This window comes from Vulpes vulpes, chromosome 4 (assembly GCF_048418805.1).
Source record: "Vulpes vulpes isolate BD-2025 chromosome 4, VulVul3, whole genome shotgun sequence".
Classification (NCBI taxonomy): Eukaryota; Metazoa; Chordata; class Mammalia; order Carnivora; family Canidae; genus Vulpes; species Vulpes vulpes.
The window spans coordinates 32642525-32660188 of NC_132783.1; the positions used below are offsets into that span (position 1 = coordinate 32642525).

General features: G+C 37.6%; 1 protein-coding gene across 50 annotated transcripts in view; it reads right to left on the reverse strand.

Moving 5' to 3' along the window:
• ANK2 (ankyrin 2) overlaps positions 1-17664 on the reverse strand; it is a 543251-nt gene that overhangs the window by 166791 nt on the left and 358796 nt on the right. For all 50 annotated transcript variants that reach the window (XM_072755468.1, XM_072755436.1, XM_072755431.1 and 47 more), the window contains one exon: positions 800-898. In XM_072755468.1, the coding sequence (XP_072611569.1) occupies positions 800-898 (99 nt within the window). The remainder of the gene's footprint in view (positions 1-799; positions 899-17664) is intronic.

Consider the following 17664-nt stretch of genomic DNA (forward strand, 5'->3'; position numbering starts at 1 on the left):
CTCTCACAACCATAAATCACATTCCAGCCCTGGGTAACAGGCTTGACTCTGACTGGCTACTGTTTTTCTCCAAATTAAAATGACCCCTTCTAAAGACAAATATTTGTTGCCTCTGATGATATTTCAAAAATATATCTGTGGTTTCTGAAATGACTCCCCAAAGACAAGGTTCAAATTTTCTTTAGTAAAAGGAATATCAACAACAACAACAACAAAAAAAAAACAATAGTTTCTGGCAAACCAAACATCTGGTACTTTTCTTTAAAAATGAGTCCAATTTCTCTGTACAAATACACATTACAGTGGCAAAATCAAATTTTCCCAATAATTCAATCCATGATCCAAAATCTCCTTTCCATTACAATATAAAAGATTCTGTATATTCTCTTACCAAGTTAAGTGAATACATTAAAAGATATAAAAGCTTAAAACATGAAAATTACTTGCCCATTTCAACTGAGAAGTTCACTACATCAGTTTATTTTTTTAAATGAATTGACCTTAGGAAAAGAGGTGCTATTGTCTATAGAGGATTATATTAATCTATTCTCTCTGTGAACCAAAGGAAAAAAGGACAAAATATTAGAAACCAGGTACAAAGATTCTTCTGTCTCATGTTTGATAAAGCCCTATATGAACCAGTTCAAACTCTGCAAAGTTTAGAGGAGTCTCAATTTCAGTTCTGCATTGTCAAGAATCTTGGTGTTCCAGCAAACCTCTGCAAAGCATAACCAGAGAAAGCAACTTTAAATCATTCCTATTTTCCAAGGAAATAAATTCTACCGGCATGAATCGTTACCTTAGTAGCAGAATCCACTGAGGACCCTCTTCCCAGAAGCTCCTGAACCAGGCCCACGTGGCCCTCCTTGGCAGCCAGGTGGAGAGCATTGAGTCCATTCTGAAAGGAAGCAAACGAGCTTCAGAAGTGATGTAATAGTTGCCAACAGCAGATTTTTTTTTTTTTTTAAAGATTCTATTTATTTATTAGAGACACAGAGAGAGGCAGAGACACAGGCAGAGGGAGAAACAAGCCCCCTGCCGGGAGCCCAATGAAGGACTCACTCCGACAACCCTGGGATCACGACCTGAGCCAAAGGCAGAAGCTCAACCACTGAGTCACCCAGATGCCCGGAAAGTAGCTGATTTTTATGCGCATATCTAACCCAGAGACTAGATAGACTCTGGTCTATTTGTTGTACTTTTTCTTTTTGCATTAGCTTGAAGCTGTTAAGCTCAGAGAGACTAATTTCCAGTGTTTTTGATTCAGAGAAGCAAAGTGGTAAATATCCATTAGAACTGTGATTTAGAGGTGCCTTGGTAGCTCAGCTGGTTAAGCCTCTGACTTCAGCTCAAGTCATGATCTCAGGGCCCTGGAATCCAACCTTCATCAGGATCTCTGCTCAGTGGGGAGTCTGCTGTTCCCCTCTCCCTGCTACTTTACCTACTTTGCTCTCTCTCTCTCTCTCTCAAATTAATTTTAAAAATCTTAAAAAAGAAATGTGGACTTGGCAATTTTTCTCAATAAACTTTTTTAACCAAGAAATATCTAAATACTTTTCTAATGGAAAATAAAGAGCAACTCTGCATCATTTATTGGACTAGCCAGAAATGTAATTCTTTCCAGTTTCTAGAATACCGAGTTTAAATACATCTTACTTTTTAACAAATGGGAAGGAATGGCTTTTTCATAAAGAGTGATTAAAAAGCTGTAGGACAATTCTAAGGTACAACAATTTTGCGATGACAACATTATACTTAAAAGATATTTAGCACCATTATCACTAATTTGCCCTGAGGTTTTTTTCCCAAAAAAAATTGAAGTTTATCTTCTAATTTGATAGGACTGTAATATCTGAATCACATCTATCTAGATTCCTGAAAAATTACTCACCATAGCACTGAAAAAACTCTTTGACAATTTAACTAAAAATGGTATCTACATACACTATATTGACCTCTCCCCAGAGTGACTTAACCAGTCAATCTGAACTTTTATTATCAGTGCCAATGAAGTAATTTGTCACATGGGCCCTCTCCATTCCCCAAAGGAAGATGAGGTAATCTAAATGGTAAGACCCCCTGTTTTTTCCTTAAGGGAAAGTGACCTTGCCTGGAACATTTCTTTTGCTAGTAACTTTCTTGCCCTACTGTCCTTCCTATAAAAAAGTTCCATTTTTGTGCCACTCCTTAGAGCTCCTAGATGGGATGCTGGCCATTTCATTAACTATATAATAAAGCTAATTATCTTCAAATCTACTTAGTTGAATTTTGTTTTTGAACACATATAAGGAAGCCAAATACATATACAAATTGTTAGTTGGCAAATTTCCTGTTTGTGGTCACTGTATATTTTACACTGAATGATTTTCTTATGGAAAGCATTCAGGGCTTTATATTTGGTTCAAAAATTAAGTAATATTTGTTTTCCTTCCTGCAAAACATGGTCCTGGTTTTTCAACAAAACTTAACTTTGAGTAGCCAATATAGTTGCACTATCAATACATGCATGTCACAGTTTTTAAATATTCATCAGCACAAAATTATTAGAATTTAAGTACTTTCAAAATTTGTTATTCCTAGAAAATTTAGCAAATGAATCAACAATATAACAAAAACTTGAAAAAGATAGTTTTATGACTCGTGTGTTCTACCAACATGCAAATAATGTTAACTGTGTTAACTTCACATAAATGATAAAAATTGTTTTCCACTCCCTTTACCAGACCAAAGTTGTTTTCTGAGTTAATTATTCAACAATCAGGGTGGCTGGTTTGGAATTGAGCATCCAATTCCACTCTTGGTTTCAGCTCAGATCATGATCTCAGGGTTGTGAGATTGACCCCTTGTGGGCTCCAGGCTCAGTGAGGAGTCTGGGTGGCTCCATGGTTGACCATCTGCCTCTGGCTCAGGTCATGATCCCGGGGTCCAGGAATCTAGTCCCACATCCAGCTCCCCACAGGGACACTGCTTCTTCCTCTGCCTATGTGTCTGCTTCTCTCATTAATAAATAAATAAAATCTTTAAAAAAATTATTCAACAACCAATCTCTTTGGTAACAGGAAGTACTTATTAAGTAGACCTAAACTACTTCACAAATGGTAAACTTATTTTGACACAATGAAGGGAAAGCAGTGATCATAGGGTAGGAATTTTTAAGGAGATAATTAACCTGATATTTTAGAGCCTTTAACTTTACTGATATCTTTTTATTTTATGTATTTTTCAGCATGACATTTGATTAGTTTTCTTAAGTTGCTTACAGGAAGAAATCTTTTACTGTCATGGACCATTACATAAGTGTTTTTAGAGTTGGATCTGCTATTTCAGTCAGTAAGAAACAAATGTTCCAATCACTGTGAGTTGTTAGATGGCCTAGCAAACTAATATTTATTTATATATTTTTAAAAATATTTTATTTATTTATCTGAGAGAGAGAGAGAGAGTACACATGTGATCAGGGGGCAGGGCAGAGGGGGAGAGAGAGAGAATCTCAAGCAGACTCCTCACTGAGCCTGGAGCCCACACAGGGCTCAATCTCACAACCCTGAGATCATGATCTGAGCTGAAACCAAGAGTGGAATTGGAAGGAACTGGATGCTCAACTGATTGAGCCACCCAGGCTCCCCCTAATGAACTAATATTTAAAGAATTTTTCATTTTCAAAGATTTTTAAAATTTATCTATTTAAATTTGTCTATCTATGAGAGACACAGAGAGAGAGGCAGAGACATAGGCAGAGGGAGAGGCAAGCTCCCTGCAGAGGGCTCAGATATGGAACTTCATCCCAGGACCAGGGGACCATGACCCTAGCCAAAGGCAGATGCTCAACCATTGAGTCACCAAGGTGTCCCTCATTTTCAGATGTTTAGTGTAGGAAGTTGCCTTTCATTTTCCTCAATTTTTGCATCTGCCTCCATGTGAAGTTTCCACCTTAGAGTTTGAAAGGACCTTTGAGACATCTAACCAGGTGATTTACATAACACTCAGCCCACCCCATGTCTGACACATAGTATCTACTCCATTAATACTGTTGGATAAATGAATAAACCTAAAGAGAGCATAGAGGGAATATTTTGGTAAAGATTACATTTGCAAATAATCAAAACTACTTTTTAAAATATTTAATTTATTTATTTGAGAGACAGAGAAAAAATGAGCAGGGGTTAAAGGGGTAGAGGCAGAGAGAGAGAAGCAGACTCCCCACCGAGCAGGGAGCCAGATGCAGGGCTCAATCCCAGGACCTGATCATGACCTGAGCTGAAGGCAGACACTTAACTGACTAAGCCACTCAGGCAACCTAACAAATAATCAAAACTATTTAATATATTGGAAAGAAAAAGACTCTAGAATTTATAAGCTTTCTATAGATCAGGATTTTTGTACAAATGGGATTAGAGATGACTGGTTTAGGGATATTTTTTCTAGGTGCTTGAAGCCTACCCAAAGGACAACTGGACTTTTTTCTGCCCTGGAATTGTCATTGTCACCGGCTAGACCCCAAGATCTGACCTTTACTTCCTATCCACTTGTACCCATCAACCTTTGTCCCACATTTTCCTGTAAGCTCTTCTTTACAGCTTGTCTCTTAACTCAGGCAACTGGAAACCAAAACCACCTCCCAGCTATGGAATTGCCTGCCAAGACCTCCAGCTGGCCCAGATCACCCAGACCAGTTTGTGCTTAACCCCTGACTCAAGCCTGCACAGGTGGACCATTGAGTGACCTCTAGAATGACTGATAACTACATTTACCTCATTATAATGCTAACGTCTCCACACAAAGAGGAGTACAAGCTTCATTTACATAACATACAAGGCGTATACAGGCACATTTCCTTTTTTTTTCTTTAAGGTGCATACATGGCCTTATGCCTGCCTCTACATACAGTGACAAGGCTTTTCTATCTAGTCATTCTAACCCTAAATAAAAGGAATGCATGCTAGGGGAGTCACAACTGTGTAAGTTATTACCCATAATTTCCCTATTTGCTGCAAATAAAGTTTACTTCATGCAACAACTCCCCAGCTGGTATATCTGTGACTCACCAAGGAGAGAACTCACGTTGGTTTGGTTATATTTTCTTTTTTCTAAAATCTGATGCCATACAATTCAGGGCATTCTTACTTGAGGGGCAAACATTGGCTTGTTCAAATAACAAAACCTCTCCATATATGACATCTGTGTTGATCCATTCTTTCTTCCTTTCTTTTTTTTTTTTTTTAATAATCTCTACACCCAACATGGGGCTCAAACTCATAACCCTGAGATCAAAAGTTCCATGCTCTGCTGACTGAGCCACTCAGGCAGCTGCACCCCCAACCCTTTGTTGACCCATTTTTTATGAAGTTCCTCTTCAAGACTAGAATGGGGAATCATTTGATTTGTTCTTCTGCAATTCTCTTTTAGTTTTTGAAAAAAAAATATTTATCTTCATTAACTTTTATGCCCCATTAGAATTTTCTCAGTGGATCATGTTTACTGTTTAGTAATTATTCTATCTGGTGTCAATATTTATTTAACTTAAAATAAAAGTTTAACTTGTTAACTAAAATTCCCAATTGAGGGAATATGGAGGATTTCTTTCTTTTTTAAAAAGATTTTATTAATTATTCATGAGAGACACAGAGAAAGAGAGAGAGAGAGAGAGAGGCAGAGACAAGGCAGAGGGAGAAGCAGGCTCCATGCAGGGAGCCGGATATGGGACTCCATCCCCGGACTCCAGGATCACACCCTGGGCTGAAAGCAGGCTCTAAACCGCTGCCACCCAGGCATCCCTGGAGGATTTCTTACCTTATGCTCTTCAGAGTCCTTTAACCATCCTAAATAGATCAAATTGAAAGAAGACTTGAGGGACTACTGGGTGGCTGAGCAGTTGAGAATCTGCCTCCAGCAGTTTAGGGCATTATCCTGGGATCTTGAACCAGCTCCATTTTGACCTCAGTCTGTACTTTCAAACTCATTAAGTTCTTTCCAGCATATCTTTAAACTCAGGCAAACGATTTAGTGGGCAAAGCATCCCGCGATGGGAACTGAAATTACCCTTCAAGCAATAGTGCCCTGATCTGACATGAGTGAAACCTGGCATGATTGACCCCTCGACAATGATGGACCTGACCTTTACTGCCCATCTACATGCACCCACCCACTTCTGTCCCACATTTTTCTTATATAAATCTAGAAGTATTTTTAGCACTTTGGAGACAGTCTTTGAGACATTGGCCTGCTGTCTTGCTTGTTCTGGCATCTCTGAAATACATCCCTTTCTTGTTTCACCCCCCACTCATCTCTCTACTTTTGGATTTTGTCAGGGATGAATGTCAAAACCTAATCTATTTAGGATACCCAAAGTCAGGTATTTTCATACCCTTGCACCCCAGTTACAAGATTTTCTCAGACTGAACCTATGGCTTCTGAGCTGCAATCACTTGAAAAAGCAGAAGGGGAGGGAAAAGAATAATAAAGCATGTCCTCAACATTTTCAAAATTGCCAGTGATTTCTCTTTTAGTTCCTTAATTTAATATTTCTCAGTATCACACCTTCCTATCCTGTCATGGAAATGCTTTACTATGCGAATCAACAAATAATATGCATCAAGACTTCTTTTCCTCCCACCCTAAGAGCCAGTTGTTAAACATTTACCAGCAATATCACTGTTTGCATGTCAAAGTTTCAGGTTTGAAAGCAGTTTTATCTTTAAAAAATGTGAACTGGAAAAATGGCTCCCCAATGGTCAATTTCTCTAAGGTACACTGGCCTGAATCTGGTCTTTTTTTTTTTAATTTTTATTTATTTATGATAGTCATACAGAGAGAGAGAGGCAGAGGGAGAAGCAGGCTCCATGCACCGGGAGCCCGATGTGGGATTTGATCCCGGGTCTCCAGGATCGCGCCTTGGGCCAAAGGCAGGCGCCAAACCGCTGCACCACCCAGGGATCCCGTGAATCTGATCTTCATGTGGGATCAGTCTATAGGTATTCTTGCTTACAAGTTTTTTTTTTTTTTTTTTAATAAAGAGTCAAGCATTATTAACTAATCACCAATCCTGTATTGCTTAAAATGGGTGGTCTAGACTGGTTTGAAAATGATCTCAACAGTGGCATTCTGAATATAATTTTCTATTAATTTAAAATAGGTAAGTTTGAGAATTAAGATGTTTAAGAGGTATAATATTGGGGTGCCAGAGTGGCTCAGTGGGATGAGTGTCTGACTCTTGGTTTTGGCTCAGGCCATGATCTCAGGGTCTTGAGATCAAGCCCCACATTGGGCTCTGCACTCAGCGGGGATTCTGTTTGAGATTCTCTGTCCCTCTACCTCTGCCCCTTTCCCAACTCGTGTATAAGCGTGCACTCTCTCTCTTTAATAAATAAATAAATAAATAAATAAATAAATAAATAAATAAATAAAATCTTTAAAAAGAATAAAAGGGGTAAAATTTTCTTCAATTCTATGAGTGGCCAACTCTGATGTTTAGAGGATTCACAATACTCCTCTCAATTTCCTTTCTGGGGAGTCTTTCTCCTTTCACTCTATAGCATCAGGCTCAGCTGAAAGGTTTAACTTGCTGTAGACCAGACCACTAGAATACAGATATTCTATTTTCATGTTTTAATAAACATTGACAAAAACTTTTTCTAAAAAATTGACAAAGCTAACAAGACACTATCTCAAATAGAATACAGCTGACATAGTCTGAAAAGTTATAAAGTTCAAATATATATTTATGTTAAATGGATTTAGGTGAAGCTATCCTAAGGAGGACTCCAATGACAAACTATTTTAGTTTCCTCCATAGCTTTCTTTTCATGAATTAAAAATGTAACTGACTTTATTTTCACCAGACAAAAAAACACTTAAATCCACAAAACAGAATAGAACATTTCCTCAAAAATTAGCTAGCTTTCTTCTCAATTAATTACAAGGTTGGTGGGATCCCTGGGTGGCTCAGTGGTTTAGCGCCTGCCATTAGCCCAGGGCACAATCCTGGAGACCCGGGATCGAGTCCCACATCGGGCTCCTGGCATGGAGCCTGCTTCTCCCTCTGCCTGTGTCTCTGCCTCTCTTTCTCTCTGTGTGTGTATCATGAATAAATAAATAAAATCTTTAAAAAAAATTACAAGGTTGATGCTCTATGTTAAAAAATTTTTTCCAATGAAAAAGTACCATTTTTGGAGGCAAAAAGATCCTGCTACAAATCACTGAAATACAGTTGCATTTTATTGAAAACATTGTCAAGAATATGATTAAAATTTTCCATATGAGGGAATTGTTCAGAAACCAAACTGTATGTAACATGTATAATGAATTCAGGATATATGTGTATTTTTAAGATTTCTGTAATACTAATACTACTAAAACTAGAGTAGTTAAAAAGACAGATGATGCATGACATTCTAGTTATAAATGCTATAAATTTTTAATCTGCCTTCTTTTAAAATGCAACCAAATTGGGACTATCATATTATTGCTCTCATATTATTGAATCAGCTGTAGGAAAAAGAAGACAAGCAACTTGCATTATGCTTAATTTTTTGGTTCTAGAATTTCAATAGATTTAATAAGCAATTGAATATGGTGAGTGATTGTTATCAGGAAAAGCAACTCAGTATCAACTAGACTGAAACAAAAACTATTTTATCTTGTGAATATAAGCTAACATATAAGTTAATCATGTTTAAATGAAAAGTGATAAATAATCCTATTCAGTAATACAACGTAGCTAACTCTTAGAGAATATATTTTGCAGTTAACCCATTTTGGTTAGTCCCTAAGGTCATGTTTCTAAAAATCAAATTTCCCACAGGAGCCACACACTGACATGCTTTAGCTTACCATGGTCTAATAGTAGTACTGGCCTACATTTCAATGGATGTTATTTTGTTGTTAGATAGTCTTCACTTTGTCAGGTACGGGGAATGAGGAAGTGGACATGCCTAACTAGTTAGTTTTTTTTTTTTTAAGATTTTATTTATTAATTTGAGAGGAAGAAAACACAAACAGGAAGAGGGTCAGAGGGACAAGCAGACACCCCACCAAGCAAGAAGCCTAACATGGGGCTTGATCTCTGAACCCTGAGATCATGACCTGAGCTAAAGACAGATACTTAACCAACAGAGGTATCCAGGTGTTCCTAGTCAGAATTTTTATATCTGGGTGCAAATATAGGGCATGTTCTAGGACTCTCCCAATAGTGCTTCCCACATATATAGTATTTGAGGCACATATCCAAAACATAAAATATTGTCAGTTTCTGTATTTATTAGAATACGCATCATGAGCTTACTGAGTTCCGGCTAAAGGGTCTTCTGAAACAACTCATATTTAACAGAAACAATAACTATTCATTCTCTTAAATTAATATCAGATTAGACAAGCAGTTACATCACCACAAAACAATGTACCTGGATTATGTTATCTTTATTCCCTACAGAAATGGATCATTGAATTATAAAACATCATTATATATTATAAAGAAATATAAGAAATGTACATTTGAGCAACATTTATACCCTTGTGTTTATTTTATATGGGTTTTCTGGATTAACTATTGTTGAGTTCAATAACAGAAAAAGTTTAGTAAGAGGAAGAGCCTCTAGGCTTCTGTTTACTGAACTTTAACTTAGGAAAACTGCATAAATCACTGTGCTTGTCTTTTTCTCTAATTTCTAAGAAACACAGAATAAATTCAGTACCCATCAGAATTAATTACCACAAGGTTCTCTATTCCTCTTTTCCTTGCTTTTGCCTTTATGTTGCTTAGTTTCATTTTTAATGATATCAGAATCACAGTACATGAGTTGTGTCATCAAAACATTACTGTCAAAATTCTTCAGACCTTTTGTATCTTAAAACAGCATTATGCAAAGTGTTTTCACTGTATTTGATGTATTACTCCCTATCTCGCAGGATTTATAGACCGTAATTATGCTTTGATATTTATGGTTGCTGATTCTAATTAGCTACTCATTGGCTCAACATACTAACCAACACTTTGGAAACAACTTAGATGAAAATTTAAAATAATTTAAAAATCAAAAACAAAATCTTAAGAGGAAAATCTAAGAATTGATTAAACCTGGGAAACATTAGTCTAAATAGTGAATTAATATCTTTATTTAGCATGCTTGAAAATAAAAACTGTTGGTTTTCTAACTCTGATGAAGCAAATCTGGAGGAAAATAGATAAATACACAGTAAACAAATGATTGTATGAGATATTGGAAGATCATCCTTGGCATTGATTAGAAATCTTTCCTTTTAAAGTTGTTAAAAGGTTAAATATTTTTCATTTGTATGCAACTCACTGAAATTGTTTTCTTTTTCTTTCTTCCCTTCCTTTTATCTTTCTGTTTTCCCTTTTTAAAGACAGTGTGGTCAACTACAGAATAATAACATGGTGTTGGAAATAAGAAATGCAATCTGGTCCTCGCTCTGCTACTAACTAGATGTGTGACTTTAGGCATATCACTTAACCTCTTTGCCCTCTAAAGATCTGATTTAAAAAATGATAATAGTGACAATGAAAATGCAAGGACAATGATAAAGAAATAAATGTTTATGAGCAACAATTGTGTGCCATTGTTTTAGCCTTTTTAAAAAATGAATGTAAATTTATTGAAATTGGTTTGGAGGCGGCTGTGTGGGTGAATAGGTGGGGGTTTTCCAAAGAGAACTGTGGAGAGAAGCCAACCTCCAGGAGGGGAGGGAGAAGGTGCTTGGCTACAGACTCTCTTTTAGGTCTGATTTCTTTCCTTCTGCTTCTTGCACATCACGTCCAGCTTCCAGTTCTTCCACCTGTTCTTGTGAGGCTTGATGGGGCACGAGCTCACCACTTCCCATTCACTTCACAGAGCACACATAGTCTGTGCATAGTTGCTGGGGTCCAAAAGCTGACTAATCCTTGGTCTTGCCTCAGACTTGTCGCAGATCACATTAGCTAGCCTTAAGAAAGGATGGGAAGTGGCTGAAGGTGTGTGCCAAGATGTCAACATTCACGTCATTGCCCAGATCCCTACAGAAGATGTGGAAGTCATCTGCATTCCACTCCAGCAGGCTAGGATCCTCCCAGGTGCCAAACAAATGTAGCATTTCAACTTCTCTAGCTTTCTTTCCTTCTTGCCCTTACCCAGAGGCTCTGGGACCTCCAAAGCCATGAAGCCAAGGCAAGGCGGTTAGGTCCATGGACTTGGGGACAAGAATCCAGAAAGGCACAGTGGGGGCAGTAGGCTTCCCTCTCATACTCCTAATGGGTGGGGCTCAAGCTCAAGCTCAAGAAAAAGCATGGACAGGCCCCCTGGTAGGCTGAGCTCAAAGACTTTAGGGCCAGCTGGAGTGCCTCCTGCCTCCACCACAACCAATGTACTAGTCTTCGTTAGCCCAGCTGCTGCTACCACCATGCCTCTTCATTCTCTTTCAGGTCCAATGCCAAGGCCTAAGCACAGCTCATGGGGTGTTGTTGGCCCTTCCAGCGGAGGCCTTAGAGCAGCCATGGAGACAGGAAGTGGGAGCCAGCCATTGAAGGCAGGTCCCACAAGGACCTAATGGGAGGGCCCGCATAGCCAGAGGTGGGGTGACTACCTGCTGCAGAGGAAAGGACATAATCTGCTCTCTGTAGTAAATGGGAAATGAAGGTCAGATTCAGGATAGGGGTCCTCTGGGGAACCAGAGCTGCATGCCATAAGAACAGGGCTTCCTGAGCCCCTGGACTGCCCATGTGACTCCAATCACCAGGACAAAAGCTAAGTGAATCACTCACTACGGGAGAAACCTGAGTCTAAGAGTCTGTTGGACCTGCTGTTAATTTAAATTATTAAATTTTGGTCACAATAGTTGGGCGAATCACAGGAGCTGCTGGGACCTGTATGGGTATTACCATGGAGACCTTGGGTACAGCAGGCACAATAACTGGGATTCTAGTATCATAACCCTCAGAAATTTCTGCTCAAATCTCCACCTCCATCTCCTCCAAGCATTCCTTGCTACTCTTGTCCAGGATGCCTGTGCCAGTCCCCAGGACTGTAGGTCCTCCTGTACCTGGGAATCCCAGGGCTGACCTTACCAAATAATGTCACCAAATACTAAATGGGAACCAATCAAAGCAGGCTACTATAGATAAGTCCTTGCTATTGGCTTTATGTAAATTAATGTTGATAAAATAATATGAATTTGAGTCTTTTGAAATGATCAATAAATATTCATTGAGTTTGTATTGTGGGGAAGGGCTTGTAGATCTGTGAATCCCAGCCAAAGTATCACCTTTGATTCTACAACTTTTGGATAACACTATTTCTAAAGAAAATCATTAAAATGACTAAATATACCAAATAGTTAAAGAGAAGAGAAAGAAAGAAAGAAAGAAAGAAAGAAAGAAAGAAAGAGAAAGAAAGAAAGAAAGAAAGAAAGAAAGAAAGAAAGAAAGGTAGGTCTTAAGTGCTACTTTGAAACAACCATGTGTAAAAATTTTGGGGAGAGGGAAGAGCCAAAGTGAGAGAAAGAATCTCAAGTAGGCTTCACTCCTAGCATAGAGCTAGGGTGGGGCTTCTTATCACAACCCTGAGATCACAACCTGAACTGAAATGAAGTCAAATGCTCAACCAACTGAGCCACCCAGGAGCCCCAATCATATGCAAATTAATCAATCTTAAAGGGCAGGGTTTTTTTTGTTTAGCACTTCTGTTAAAATTTTATAAAGCAATTTTATAACATTTTGTTTATAATCAGATTTTAGAGTAAGCTGTTTCACTATTTCTCTTCTTGATTTTATGAAATATTTTGCCCATTGACTGCTTTTCTATGATCATATAAAACAAGTGCATGAAACCTCAGGTAGAACAGGTAGCCAATAAAAATTTTTATAGAGGGGCAGCCCGGGTGGCTCAGCGGTTTAGCGCTGCCTTCAGCCCAGGGCCTGATCCTAGAGATCCAGGATTGAGTGTCTCTGCCTCTCTCTCTCTCTCTCTCTCTTTCTCTGTGTCTCTCATGAATAAATAAATAAAATCTTTAAAAAAATAAAAATTATTAAAGAAAAAAATGTGACATTTAACAAAAAATTATAGAGCCATTCAAGCATTAGGTACATTTCTGGCACATACAGAAAAGAAATAGAGCAGTCCATCTGGAAAAGTTGAAGAACAGATTCAAGAAGGTAAGCATAAATAAAGCTAAATATACATAAAGGTTAAATGTTTGCATCAAAATCCATTAAGCTGTTTTGCATCTTAGTACAAATACATAACCAACAAGTATTTGTCTAGCACCCACCAAGTGGTCATCTCTAGGTGCTAGGTTCTAAGGGACATGTGACATATTTTCTGCTCCCAAAGTACCCTAAAATATTTATTATTAAACAATTGAAAATCATCTCTGTGCTACATATACTTGTCTATGTTTTTTTTTTCAAATCTCTAGCTATTCTACTTTGCAAATCTCACATTTTTTAAAAAGTGTTTATTTATTTATTCATGATAGACATAGAGGGAGAGGCAGAGACACAGGCAGAGGGAGAAGCAGGGAGCCCAATGAGGGACTTGATCCCGGAACTCTAGGATCACGCCCTGGGCCAAAGGCAGGCACTGAACCGCTGAGCCACCCAGGGATCCCCACAAATCTCACATGTTGAGTTTAGGGTACTCCAATCTGTCCAACGAATATCAGAAAAGTACAACTAACTTACATAGCTTCCTTAAATCTACTAAAATGTAAATATTTGAAAGGAGGCAGTTGGAATACATGAATTCTTGAAAAATATTAGAAGAAAATGAAGGAGAGCAAATGGGGACAAAGGGCAGTAATAGAAAAAAAGAAAGTGAAATTTGACCTCCAATCTCCATCACACCCCCACTCTGGGGTTCCTGTGTCAGAGATGTCTTAAACCAGGATCTTCTTTTCAAGAGGAACTACATGCCCACATAGAGAGATACAAGTAATCATGAAATATGATTTCATACTTCCATTGAGATAAATGATATTAGCAAAAGAAATTATCTATACGTTGAGAAAAAGAACGCAGACTCAAAACAAAAATAACCTCTTATATATTCCCAACCCAATTTCTACTCCTTATACCTAGCTATACTCTAGCTGCACCTTTCCTACCTCTTCTATGGTGGTTGTTCCAAACTAAGACTACTCACTGCCATGGAATTAAAGATTCATTCAGTTTTTAGAACTTTGGGAACATCAAAGCAAATAATGTGTCATTTTTAACTGATTTTAACTGATTTTACTGTGCCTTAGGTTGGTCTCCAAAGGTTTCTAATTTAATAAAGTAAATCAAACTATGGATGACCCCTGAAGAAACTTATTTTATTAGTAAGTTATTCTCAGATCTTCAAGGCTTTCTTTGTAATTCCCAAATGATGAATTTTAGTAAGGTATTTGTTAATTTACAATAGGACTTAGGATTTGGTAGCTCATTGATCATTTCATAGGGAAAATGCTTAGAATAAGAATGCTTTGAAAATATTACTTTGTAAAATTCACTTCCAGATCTCCATTTTATCCTTAGATCCAGGATGATCCAGGGCCACTCAGAAATCTGTAGTGCTTTTGGCTGGTTGCTCCCTTTTGGGCCAAAGGTCTTTCTCCCTTGTCCAGCCCCATCAAATCTTTCTACCATATTATCTCAAAATATAGATAATTAGAGACATTAGATATGATTATGAGGTAGCCTGGAAGAAGAAAGAGTTGTGAAAATCCTTCAAAATCTTACCAAGATCAAGAGGGATGAAGAGGTTATAAGGGCTGAGAAAAATATTTCATAAATCAGACAATGAAAACCTTAATGACACATATGTCATTATTATATTTTGTATTTAGCATATAACATATCACATTATCCTATTTTACAGAGAAGGACCCCATAATTCTCAAAAGTAAAATGTTTTGCCTCAAAGATCCTCAACACCAAAATAGGAATAGCAAAAATCCAAACTTGATCTAATTTAAAAATTTATGTTTTTTAAGCTAAAATAATTAAGTTCTAAGCCAAGTTTCAAAATGTAGGTCATGATGCATAGTAGGTCATAAAATCTATTTAATGGATTGCCAATCAACATTTTAAAACATAAAGTGGAATAAAGAAAAATAGGACCTGGGGGCTGATGGTTCAATCAGTTAAGCGTCTGCTTTCTGCTAGGGTCATGATCCTGGAGTCCTGGAATTGAGCCCCACATAGGGCTTCCTGTTCAGTGGGGAATCCGCTTCTCCCTTTCTCTCTGCCCCTCACCCTGCTCATGCTTTCTCTCTCTGTCTCTTAAAAAAAAAATAAAAAGTGTACTGTGGATGAGCAAGTGTTGATTTTGTTTGAGGTTTTTTGTTTGGCTTTGGTTTTGGTGGAACTTTTCAATATGCAATCATGCACACATGTGTGTCAGAGAGAGAGTGTGTGTGCACACAGAGTTCTCTAGACTACAAAAAGCTAAGGAGGTTTTGGCAAGACCCAAGACAAGAGGGCATCTTAGGGAAACTAGATGTCCTCTCAGACCAAATAAGCAAAAACCTGACTCTCACCAAGACCATTCTAAGAGAGGAGTGGTTTTTATGGTATGCTTGTTTGAATTTCTGAACTTAATAATTCCTATTTTAGATGAGTGCTGTGATGCAAACAGGAAGGATGATGATGAGACACGACAGAGTTCTTCACTTTGAGAATATGGGCTAAATCACTGCAGACCCGCATGCATACCCAGGCTATGACAGGCCACGTGGTGCAGTGGTGACAATGCAAAACCTGAGTTCCTAGCTTCTCTCCATTACTAACAACACGATTTAGTTTCTTCATTAGTAAAACGGGGAAATTTCCCACTCTACCTACTCCAGATAGTTATTTTAAAAAGAACATAAAATCATGTATGCTTATGCTATTTCAAATCTATAAAATAACATACAAATGTAAAATATTATGATTTCCTGGTTAGGTGCAAGAAGTAATAAATTCACATACTCCTAACTCCTGTTTTCTATCATCGAGATTTGTTTAAATAGAATGAGTTGAATTGAGCATTTTTGAGTCTAACATATAATGTTTACCTGGATTAGGGAAATTATTAATTCATGCAGAAGTGATTTACTTTAAAAAGTATTTTCAGTTCTAATGAAACCTAGGAAGCAAATGGGAACCTGGTCCATTAGTAATCATCCTTGTCAATAATTTTAAGAGCTACTACTTTACGACTGAAAACTTTAACTCTCCTAATTTAAATGTTTACACACGGACTCATTACTTTGGTTAATTTTTATGAGAAATAATGGATAAATTATTCCTTTCATATTTGACTTTACATGTGCTAAAGGAAAGCATTATATGAAGCTCAAAGAAAGAAATTATTTTAGGTACTTATTATAATAGTCATGGGTTAAAGAGATTTAAATATTAGCTTTAAAAGTCAGCAGCAAATTATTTAAATAATAGCTAAAACTTATTATAACTTATTTTTAAGTGTCAGATGTGGTTCTAAGCTTTTAATTGCATTAACTCATTTAAAAATCTTCAATTAAATATTATGGGTTATGATCTACCTGGTGATTCTAATTTTTTTTTATTATTTATTCATTCAGAGAGAGAGAGAGGCAGAGACAAAGGCAGAGGGAGAAGCAGGCTCCATGCAGGGAGCTGGACGTGGGATTCGATCCCGGGTCTCTAGGATCACACCCCGGGCTGCAGGGGGCGCTAAACCGCTGCACCAGCGGGGCTGCCCTACCTGGTGATTCTAGCTCAGAAATTATACTCTTAATGCCTACAATTTGAAAAAAATCTGGGACATCTGGGTGGCTCAGTGGTTGAGCATCTGCCTTTGGTTCAGGTCATGATCCCAGGGTCCTGGGATCAAGTCCTGCATCAGGCTCCCCACAGGGAGCCTGCTTCTCCCTCTGCCTATGTCTTTGCCTCTCCCTTTCTGTCTCTCATGAATAAATAAATAAATAAAATCTTTTAAAAATCTATGGACCCTATATTATAATCCTATTTAGCTTTCTTTAGACTTCAGTTTCTCATTAATTCTATTTGGTATTCTGTGGAATAGGAAATATCTCAGTCTCTCATTATAAGTCAGCAGTTAAGGAGAAAAATTATCTCCTTTCTAGACATAGAATGTACAAGTGTGTCAAAATTAGAAAGGTATTCCATAATGCATTCTAGAATGTTATTATCATATCCATGTCAAGCTTAGCTAGTTTTTATAAAAATCAAGGAAAGGGTTTAGAATGGCTGATCCCTTACGTTTCTTATGGTAATAAAATTCTTTGGTTCTTGGATCAGAGGACAAGAAATGAGACTGTAATTTCCAGAAGATTTAAAAAAAAATACCCAAGAGAATAAATCTTGTCTTTGTATATTTATCACTGACTCACTTAATATTTCAGTCAGCTCATCTTGAAAGAGGGCATTTAAAACCTGGACTTTGTCTTTCTAACATTGAATTTTTCAAAATTGGTAAGCAAGGAAGGTGTGTGGATCCGAATCAACCAGTAACTCTTTTTTTTTTAATTATTAATGAAATGGAAGAACTCTCCAGTGCTGCGGCCTGGAGTAGATGTGTCTCCAGGGCCCAAGGACGAGACTGAAGTACAAGAGGGAAAAAGTGGCAGGATATTAAGGAAATGAAAGCAAGAAGAGAGAACAGAACCTAAAAAAAAGTTCTATAGTTAATTCCAGGCAGTGCCCTATCC